This window comes from Bos taurus, chromosome 9 (genome assembly GCF_002263795.3).
Source record: "Bos taurus isolate L1 Dominette 01449 registration number 42190680 breed Hereford chromosome 9, ARS-UCD2.0, whole genome shotgun sequence".
Taxonomy (NCBI): domain Eukaryota; kingdom Metazoa; phylum Chordata; class Mammalia; order Artiodactyla; family Bovidae; genus Bos; species Bos taurus.
In genome coordinates, this window is record NC_037336.1 from 39,637,130 (window position 1) to 39,648,045 (window position 10,916).

The 10,916-nt window shown below is 40.9% G+C and overlaps 1 protein-coding gene and 1 long non-coding RNA gene across 4 annotated transcripts in view; one reads left to right on the forward strand and one right to left on the reverse strand.

Moving 5' to 3' along the window:
• Window positions 1-10,558, forward strand: part of CDK19 (cyclin dependent kinase 19) — a 169,768-nt gene extending 159,210 nt beyond the window's left edge. The window contains exons 10-13 of one of the 2 annotated variants that reach the window (NM_001205707.1): window positions 306-403; window positions 1,164-1,242; window positions 1,854-2,114; window positions 6,253-7,504. In NM_001205707.1, coding sequence (NP_001192636.1) covers window positions 306-403; window positions 1,164-1,242; window positions 1,854-2,114; window positions 6,253-6,384 — 570 coding nt within the window. In that variant the 3' untranslated portion in view covers window positions 6,385-7,504. Of the gene's footprint in view, window positions 1-305; window positions 404-1,163; window positions 1,243-1,853; window positions 2,115-6,252 lie in introns of both variants that reach the window. The other variant, XM_005210778.5, reaches the window with a different exon arrangement.
• Window positions 369-9,689, reverse strand: LOC132346098 (uncharacterized). 2 transcript variants are annotated; one of them, XR_009495806.1, is made up of 3 exons: window positions 9,620-9,689; window positions 1,683-1,791; window positions 369-460 (listed from the first exon to the last, which is right to left on the reverse strand). It is a non-coding gene; the product is annotated as an uncharacterized lncRNA (long non-coding RNA). The 2 variants fall into 2 exon arrangements; XR_009495805.1 differs by lacking the exon at window positions 369-460 and adding an exon at window positions 632-1,222.
• Window positions 10,559-10,916: the final 358 nt, after the last annotated feature.

The following is a 10,916-nucleotide window of genomic DNA, read 5'->3' on the forward strand; positions in this document are numbered from 1 at the left end:
AAATTGTCCCAGCTCTTTCTCCTCTTCAGGAAAAAAAGAAACTGGTGGATGTTGGGGCAAAATTAAATCTTTTTCCTTTGAGACATCACCCTTGACTTTTAGCCTTGTTTCCAGTGGTTTACCAGTAAGGGAAAAAAAAATTCTAAAACAGCTTTACTGCTAATCATTTCTGTCAGTTTCACATAAATGTGTGTGGTGTATGAATAAGCTAGCACTTGATGTTAATTCTGTTAGACATTAACACCGTCAGAACATTGACCTGGAAGCAAACTCATGTGCTGTCAATTTCTTATGTGTTGCTCTAGCTTCAGAAGCTCCTCACGATGGATCCAACGAAGAGGATTACCTCCGAGCAGGCTCTGCAGGATCCCTATTTTCAGGAGGACCCCTTGCCGACATTAGAGTATGTGTCCTTCCTTTTCTGTGCACTTTGCTCCAGGTTGAGGGTGTGCGGTGGCAGCTAAAGGCAAGGGAAGCACTTGTTACTCGAGCCTTTTATTTCCTTGGTTAATACCACCTCAGGGAAAAACTAGTCGAGAGGTCCTGTATTTTGAAACAGGCAAAGCTGTAAAGAGGTGTGAATGAAAACAAGTTTACGGAATGGTCATTAATCAGTTTTACAGACAAAAACTAAAGCTGAGAACAGATGGGACTTTTATTATAGATCGGTCAGCCAGAACAGTTTACACCAAACCAATAGGGAACTGAGCTTTTAAAATTCTGTGTCTCTGCTGCATTATTATACCCCTCCATTTCCCCATCCTTATTATACCCACAGATATAGATTGTGCTTGGACTTACTGATATTAGAGGTACAGCTTTTCTTGAGAAAAAAATTACTTTCATTGTTGAAGCAAATACACAGTCAGCTCTTTTAAGTGCTGATGAAGTGTGTATGGAGAAATTTCTGCATTACATACGTCAACTAGCTAAACGCAGTTTTAAGATTTGTTATTAAAAGTGGCAGTTTTACCAGTGTAAAACTTAGATGACAAATTGTTCTTTTCTTATTGCTTAAATTGTGTTGAGAGGCATACCAGCCACAGATGAAGAATAGGAAATAAGAAAAAAAAAAAGTGGAATTTTAAATGCACAAGGTCAATCATATTATAGATTTTAGGTCATGACTTGTATTTTTTTTTTTTTCCTTCAATGATTTGTAGTGTGTTTGCTGGCTGCCAGATTCCATACCCCAAACGAGAATTCCTTAATGAAGATGAACCTGAAGAAAAAGGTGACAAGGTATAAACTGCACTTAGGGAAGGATAAATGTAGTCATTCCTATATATTTAACTGCATTTTATTTAATTGTGTATTTACTTTATTGTACTCTGCAGTTTGAAATATGCATTCACAGATAAATGAACTTCCTGATTTGTTTTACAGTCTATTTTATTCCCCGATTCTTGATTCTTGCTTTTGTTTGTTCAGTGTCATTGCCATCATTTTATGCAGGCTGCTTTTAAAGCATCTCTCTGTGCTTTGCTTTGATTGTACTGACTCCTCCCCACACAGCCCTTCTTTTTCCAAATTGACTGAAAAGACTGTTGGAGCTGTTTTAAGGAGTTGCTCTTTCCTCTGGGCCTGCGTCTTCAGTGGGATGTCTGTCCCTGACAGGAAGGATTACTGTGCAATCTAAATGAACTTCAGAGAACGAGTCCTCTTTGGGGCTCTGTACTCACCTGTGGGGGTGCTGTAGTCCCTGGCTGCTCCATTCTCCAGGCATGCCAGTCACTTTGGTGTCCCACATAGGTTTCTCCCCAGGTTGGCTGACAGTCTCATATGCATATCCTACAATGACAGGCGTGATTTCGTTCCATACCAAGCTTGCCATTTTTTTCTCTTTTCATAAGAACCAGCAACAGCAGCAGAACCAACATCAGCAGCCCACAGCCCCTCCACAGCAGGCGGCTGCCCCCCCGCAGGCACCCCCACAGCAGCAGAACAGCACCCAGACCAACGGGACTGCGGGAGGTGCAGGGGCCGGTCCGGCCGGAGCAGGGCTGCAGCATAGCCAGGACTCCGGCCTTAACCAGGTGCCTCCCAACAAGAAACCGCGGCTGGGGCCTTCAGGCACAAACTCGGGCGGGCCTGTTATGCCCTCAGATTATCAGGTACTCCCCTCAATGCTGTACTTTTTCATGTTGACATACCGTCAGAAAACAGAATGCAACTGAGCAAATTTTAAAGGTTCATTGGCTGCATTCAGTGATTCATGTATCAGGTAGCAGCTCATATAGCATATAGAAAAAGGCTCTGAAGAGCTGTACAAGATGAAAGACTTCTGGACTTCTATAGGTAGAAGGAGGTGGGACCGGATGTTACTTTAGCAGAGAGCTGATCATGTCAGGCCAGGGCACCTTCCTCTGGGGACCACAGGAGTCTACCAGGTAGATTACTTCTCAAGTGCTGAGCAGAGATTGCAGACCGACTGGGGAAGAGTACATTCCTGGGAGGGGCTGAAACTGCAATTAGGTTAGGTATTAAGTCTCAGTTTGGTTACATGGGCTTAACACAAATGACTCCATTTTGAGTCTGTCGTCTCTTTTTTTAGCAATACATTTTATGAAATGTTAAGTATACATATGGGCTTTCCAGGTAGCTCAGTGGTAAAGAATCCGCTTGCCAAGCAAGAGATGCAGGTACCATCCTTGGGTCATGAAGATTCTCCTAGAGAAGGAAATGACAGCCTACTCCAGTATTCTTGCTGGGAAAATCCCATGAACAGAGGAGTCTGGTGGGCTGCAGTCCATGGGGGTCACCAAGAGTCAGACACGACTGAGTGACTAGAGAACAACAATACTTAAAATAGATCCTTTTAGAAATAAGCAGTACTTAACTCTAAAGTTTGATTTTACAGTTCTAATCTTTCTAGGGCATTATATGAAAATGAAGATTTTTGTCATTTCATGTAATTGCAAGATATTTTGTTTTTTGTTTATCTTACAACCCTGAGGAGGGAAGGTGAGGTAGGCAGCTCCTCCTCAACATTTCTCATTTTACCCTTCCATCTGTCTGTCGGGTTTGGGTCAGAAAAAGACCCCTAGATAAGCAGTTGAAAGGGAGAGGAATGGTGCCTTACAGTGAACAAAGCAAGCAGTACACTTCAGAAGGATTTGCCATCACTGGGAGGAAATAATCAGTACATAGCCACATGACAGAAGAGAGAGGGACCAAGACTTGTCAGGAATAACTGTTAAATCTCACAAGAAATAATTTTGAGACAAGAAAATACATTTGTTGAGATTCAAACGAAAACTACAATTGTATTACCATTCAAGAAATTAAAGGAAGAAACCCTAAGGATTGATGTTTGGAGAGACAGGTAAAAATACAGGTGAAAACCGTAGGGAATCTTGGGGGAAAAAAAAAGTTTTCAAGGTAGTAACAAACTTAAGATCTAAGAAGGGAAACAAAAAACTTTAAAAAAAGGTTTAGAACCACAGTCCCTCAGGGAACTGGTGGAGAAGGAGCATGTAGGAGAGAGATAATAGAAAACAAAACCACAGGCAACGAAGACATAAACTCACTGATTAGGAACTGGAAACCAGAGAAACGCTAACAAGAAAGACATAATAAATAGCTGTTTAAACTGGCTTTACATTTTGAATATCTCAACACAACTACTTTGAAAACTTCTCTTGGAAGATTCCCTGTAAGCAGCAGAGTATATAAAAGCACTTCCACTGGTTCCAATTAAACTAATCAAGGCATCAGTTTGGTCTGCAAAGCAGCTTGCTATTTGGGTAGTAGTGATGAACGTATGGAGAAGGCAATGGCACCCCACTCCAGTACTCTTGCCTGGAAGATCCCAGGGACAGAGGACCCTGGTGGGCTGCAGTCCATGGGGTCGCTAAGAGTCGGACAAGACTGAGCGACTTCACTTTGACTTTTCACTTTCATGCATTGGAGAAGGAAATGGCAACCCACTCCAGTGTTCTTGCCTGCAGAGTCCCAGGGACGGGGGAGCCTGGTGGGCTGCCGTCTATGGGGTCGCACAGAGTCGGACACGACTGAAGCGACTTAGCAGCAGCAGCAGTAGCAGTAGCAGCACGAACGTATTTGAATTTTACTATAAAGTCAGCTTTCCCCTAACATTAGTTTATTCCTATTGTATTATATGAGCAACAAACCTTTATCATGTACTAGTGCATCTTGGTGTCTCTGATTATGTTATATTAGACTGATTATAGTCAGTCATGGACAGATTACTTAACTGTATTTACTCCTTTCAAATCTAGGAGTTCTTCAAATGTTTTTCTTTGTCCATACTGAGCTGTCTACTTAAAAATAAACCAGCATATCTGTGACATGGATAGCTTTCTCAGCTATTTAGTTGGAAAGATTAGCATGAAGGGTGAGGGTGAGAGACCTCTTTGCAGCTCTCATAGTATCAGCACTGCTGCTGCTGCTGCTGCTAAGTCGCTTCAGTCATGTCTGACTCTGTGCAACCCCACAGATGGCAGCCCACCAGGCTCCTCTGTCCCTGGGATTCTCCAGGCAAGAATACTGGAGTGGGTTGCCATTTCCTTCTCCAATGCATGCATACATGCTAAGTCACTTCATTCGTGTCCGACTCTTTCCGACGCTATGGACAGCAACCCACCAGGCTCCTCTGTCCACGGGATTCTCTAGGCAAGAATACTGGAGTGGGTTGCCATTTCCTTCTCCAATGCATGCATACATGCTAAGTCACTTCATTTGTGTCTGACTCTTTCCGACGCTATGGACAGCAACCCACCAGGCTCCTCTATCCACGGGATTCTCTAGGCAAGAATACTGGAGTGGGTTGCCATTTCCTTCTCCCACATTTGTTCTTTATCCAGTATGGAGGAGCTATTGTGCAGAGTCTAATCTGCTAAAGTAAAAGCAGTCACAGGCAGCCTAACAACTGTAGGCCTTGTGAATGGAAAGAACATTTTTTTTTTTCCATAATAAACTTACAATAAATGTTGTTAAGATTTGTCAAGGCTTCTTACAATAATACGACTAAGAGTTGTGTAACAAAGGAAGGAATTAAGTGGCATTATTTTTAACCAAAACTATCTTATTGCCCTGTTTTCTTGGACCAGATGTTGCAAGTCCAGTTTGGCTGCCTCTCGTGCACTGAGTGGGGCAGCCTTGCTGATTTGTCCTTCATTAAACCCGCCAATGCCACCTCAAGGTCATTTACATTTTAAACTCCCAAGTAATAGCTTTATTGGGCTTCCCTGGTGGTTCAGACGGTAAAGAATCTGCCTGCAATGCAGGAGACCTGGGTTTGATCCCTTGGTTGGGAAGATCTCCTGGAAGAGGGCATGGCGACCCACTCCAGTATTCTTGCTTGGGAAATCCTACAGGCAGAGGAGCCTGGTGGGCTACAGTCCGTGGGGTCGCAAAGAGTCAGATACGACTGAGCGACTAACACTTTCACAATAGCTTTATTACATAGGATCTTGTCATGCTTTGCTCACAGGAAGAACCAGTCTTCTGGGCAGAGCCAAAGACACAGCTGCAGTTAACCAAGCACTGCTTATAGTTAACCAACCACTATATTCTATTTCTATAGATGAATTTTTCTTTTACGTATTTTTTCATATTTGCCCTTGATACCATGAAGATGAATGTTTCATTTAAGGTAATAAAAATACACTTAATTGAAATACATTTGTCGTAGCCTTCTCGAGGAAATTTTCACATACAATTTTTTTTTTTTTTTTTAAATTCTAAATGTTATCTGAAGTTGATTTTTAAAAAAGCACCTATTTGCTGCTACCTTGTCTTGCTTTGTCAGGTAGGTGGTGCTGCTGAGGCTACTCTAGCCTCTACCTGAGGCTACTCTAGCCTCTACCTGAGGAAACTCTTTTCTAAAAACGATTTCTTAGTCACAGCTTTGTTATTTATAATGAGAAAATTAACAGCACATCAGTATACATTATGAACACCACCGGATCAAAATGCCAAATTGATTCTTCTTGTTTGCAAATCTCAGTTATGCAAAGAATCTCTAACCAGAATTAGTCAGCATCAATTTCCCCTCTACCTCTCATTGCCCGTGTAGCTTATCTTCCAAAGACATCCAGCCAGCTTTTGTGCACGCCAGAACAGTGGTAGCAGGCTATGAGGTGAAATCAGCAAAACATACTGACACATGGAATTAGCTGTCAGCTACCATGGGTCAGAACCCACAGCCCTCTGTGTCCTATTGCGATGAACATCTTGAGCTGCTCTCGTACCCCATAGGTCATCCCCTTTTCCTGTTTCCTCTCCTAGCACTCCAGCTCGCGCCTGAATTACCAAAGCAGCGTCCAGGGATCCTCTCAGTCCCAGAGCACACTAGGCTACTCCTCCTCGTCTCAGCAGAGCGCACAGTACCACCCATCTCACCAGGCCCACCGCTACTGACCGGCCGCAGCCCAGAGCACAGACTCCAGCAATATGATGTCTGCATTGAAGAGAACCAAAAATGCAAGCTCTGATGCTGCCAGCCACTTAGGAGGAGAACTATTTACAGAGCGTTTTGCAAGACTGACTGATGTCTCTTCTTTAGTGACTTAAAGAAGATTTTTGTGAAGTTTCCCCAACAGCCTTTCCCTGCATGTGTTCCATTGTGACTTCTCTGATAAAGCGTCTGATCTAATCCCAGCACTTAACTTCTGTAACCTTCAGCATCTTTGGGAAGGATTTCCTGGTGCACCTTTCTCATGCTGTAGCAATCGCTATGATTTATCTTTTCAAAGCTCTTTTATTAGGATTTTAATGTTTTGGAAACAAGACTCCAGTGGTGTATAGTTTTATACTTCATGAACTGACCTAGCAACACAGGTAAATATGCACCTTTTAAAGCACTACGTGGTTTTCACAGAATCTAACTCTTTTGTTCATGGAAATCTTAAACAGGAACTGTTACTGTCCCAAAGTACCTTACTATTACATTTTTATTTATCTAGTTTCAGGGAAGGTCTAGTAAAAAGACAAGTGGTGGGACAGTGGGAACCTGCAACCAAAAACAGCCTAGATCTTTGCAGTTACTATGCTTTATGCTATGAAGAACTAAAACATGTGGTAATTTTTATATAATCCTTCATATGGAACTTAGTTCCCAGAATCATCTTATTCTGAATAGTATTCAGTAATTAAGAATGATAATTTTAAACTTCATGTAGCTTAAGTCTACTTTAAAAAGGGTTTCAAGAGCTTTGATGAAATACAGTCCTCTGGTGACCCACACCAGAAAACTGAAGAGAGTATTAACTGCACTTGGATTTCTTTAAGAGTAATGCTGATCAAAGGATGTATTGCTTCCCTTTGAAGGAAAAGCTTTTCTTGTGTATTGTACATATAGTTGGCTTCTCTAAAGAACTGTTGGTTTCTTCACATCTGGGTCAGCTTGAGTAACTTTCTTACATAATCAAGGGTACTCAAATAGAAGCCTGCAAATTAATCTGCTTTTAAAACAAAAAGCAGTGTTCTCCATTCGTATTTGTGTTAGACATAGAGTGACTATTTTTAAAGCATGTTAAAAGTTTAGGTTTTGTTCATGTTTCAAGTATGTATGATGTATGCATAATTTTGCTGTTATTACTGAAACTTAATTCTATCAAGAATCTTTTCATTGCACTGAATGCTTGCTTTTGCCCCTAGGAGAAAACTTAACAATTGTGCCTAAACTATGGGCAGATAGTATACGACTATATTATCTAAGTACATATTTACATTTCTATGATCTATGAATTAGAGGCTGAGTTTGCTCTTAGCCAGTGAGTTCTTTCTTAGCCAGCATAAGGAAGCTCCCCAGAGTCCCACAGAAATGTAAAGACTTGAGCTTCCATCGTAATGTAAGGGGCAAGAAATTTGTGTTCTTCTAAATGCTACTAGCAGCACCAGCCTTGTTTTAATGTTTTCTTGAGCTAGAAGAAATAGCTGATCGTTGTTATATGCAAGTTATATGCATTTTTTTACTCTTCCTTGTGAACTTATCTACCTGGTTATCTACTCTGGGTCCATACACAAGTAAAATAAGATTTTAGACAGAAGCCAGTATACATTTTGCACTATTGATGTGATACTGTAGCCAGCAAGGACCTTCCTGATCTCAGCATAATAATGCTTATTAATAACAAAGACTGTGTAGGGATGCTGATGAACACTGAAGATGAAACAGTTGACATGCTCCACTGGAAGGAATTTGATTGTCTCCATGGTGATTTACTGCTTCCGCTGTTAAAAATGAGAAATTAGTAGCCCTCTGCATAATGTAGCTACCTGTGTGAAGTTCTGTCCTGGGCCCTGAAGCCTCAGTGGCATCAGATCCTCACAGTACCCTCCCCCTGTGCCCAGCATCATGCTGGGGGAGATAGGAAGGGCAAGACATACTTCCTGTCCTTGAAGAGCTCATGACTGAGTCCATGACAGGAAGCGTTCCTGGGATGACAGGCTTATAAATGAAACCATCTTAGAACATGAGGTCTCTTCGTCTACTTCTAAACCCTCTTGAAGAGAGTTATCCCAAATTTTGCCCTATAATAAACAAGTATCATAGAGAGGTTTCTTTGTTTATCTACCTTCAAGAAAGCCAACAATTAAGTATCACCACAGGCATTAATATATATTTGAAATGTTTACAGCAGCCTTTCAACAACAATTGGGTGGCCCTTGTAGGCAGAACATACTCAACTAAGTTGAGTTTGTAGGAAATTACAGTGAAAAGATAAGCTCTGTTCCTACCCTTGAGCGGGGCATACATTTAATAAAAGACAAACCCAAATATGCACATGAATCAAAATATCATGCCCTTTAATACACTTTGATATAAGTCATTGTGATACGTGCTTATGTGATCACAGGACTACCCTGCTTTCTTTGCATGTAGTGAATTTTAGTGGCAGAACTGATACAGAAACTGGTGGGGACTTTATCAGTTGTTCCCAGTGTTCTTCACACAGGGTCTAGCCAGACATGCCCATTACACACGTGACTCTTTCTGGTCACTGCACCGGTACTGGCGCTTTCCTCCTGTGGTCTTGCCTCAGAGTTGGTGATGCCCACTGGTGCCCATTACCCTTTGAAATAATTTTGGTTCACAATTTCCTTTTCCTTGTAAAGGAGAACAAAGCCTTTAACATAGGCATGGGCCCTAAAACTGTGGGCCCTTGAAGGAAACCTGTGAAGATTTTTGAGGTTAAAATTTACTTTGGTGTTCCCCAAATAACCACATTCCTCTTCAAAAATTTATTACGATCAGTGTCCCCTGAGAACGCAGGGTGAACATCCAAACCAGGGGAAGTTACTGAAAGGAGGGGAGGAATCAAAGCAAAGGTTTTCTGCATTTCATATTACAAATCAGTTTTTGAGTTAGCTTTTTGTTAAGGTGTGTATTTAGGAAAAAGTATTCTCGAGTTTCAGGACAGCTGAGCTCACAGGTAAGGCAGCCTGGCGGCAGGACGGACACTATGAGGCTGAAACAATCCTTAAGATGAAGCAGATCATGCAGGAACATACAAAAGCCAAGGACATGTATATTTTTATATCTGTGTGGTTTTAAAACTTTAGTACTTAGAATTTTGGCCTTCTGCACTACTCTTTTGCTCTTGTAAACACAATTTACATTTAAGAATGGAAAGGGATGACATTTACTTACGTGTTCACTGCCTCATTCCTGAAGAAGCAACTGCTAGTTGTATGCCTCTATAATGATGCTCTTGTCTCTGCTGAAGAGAAATAGTTGGACAATAAGACTTGCAGCTTAATCTGCTTGGAATGCTTGTGTGTGACAAACTGTCAATGAAGGAACAGTCTACGAGAATTACAAATGCTAACCTCTGTAATGGTATCTTTCTGGGGAATGGAGAAAGGCAGTGAAATGGCAGACTAAAGGAAGCTTGAAGGACTCAAGTATAAATAATATTTTATATAAAACATAGCTGTTTAGGTTTCCTTAATCTTCAAGAATAGTCACAAATATCATAAGGCAAAGTTCATTGTTTTAGGGTTTTTTAAAAATGTGTTGTACCTAAGGCCATACTTACTCTTCTATGCTATCACTGCGAAGGAGTGATATGTATGTATTATATGAAAAAAAATCCTTAATGCACTGTTATCTCCTAAATATTTAGTAAATTAATACTATTTAATTTTTTTAAAAATTTGTCTGTGTAGACACTAAAAGTATTACACAAAATCTGGACTGAAGATGTCCTTTTTAACAACAATTTAAAGTACTTTTTATATATGTTATGTAGTATATCCTTTCTAAACTGCCTAGTTTGTATTTCCCATAATTCCTCTATGTGAAGTGTACCTGTTCTTGTCTCTTTTCAGCCATTTTTCTGCACGCATCCCTGTTTGTACGACTTTAGACATGACTGTGTATGCTTTGCCACGCCCTGTGAGGTGTGCATTGAAAGCCGGCTGCCCCCAGCGGGGCCTGCTCCCCGGGTGCAGGACAAGCTTGCAGCTTTGGAGCCAAGTGTTTCTCGCTTTTGAGTTTTCCTGACATCCTTCTTGAAATGACTGTTAGAAATGAATTACATTGCATTTATTTTATATTCTTGGTTGTAATAAAATTTAATTGACTTTGTGTCACTGTGGATTTTTTAAGTGTAGGAAAAACTCTTGTTACAACAAGTTTTAGTGTTAAAATCTGATGTGTGTGCCTCAAAGCTTTTCAGATTACACTTGTCCTGCAGAGATGCAGAGTCTCCCTGTGAGCTGCAGTATGTTATCTTATTTAGGATGCTTATGATGTCACAAAACCAAAGAGGCAAGGCTTGCAAATACCTCAGAAGCAAAATTACAGTTTTTTAAACATCTCTAGGGGAGATACCCTTTTTTTAAAAAAAAAAATGAAATTTAGAAAGGTGTTTTAGAAAAAGCAAATAGCGTTTTGTGGGAAGATGGCCCTGGAAGTTTCTTTTCTGAGGACATTATGTTGTGCC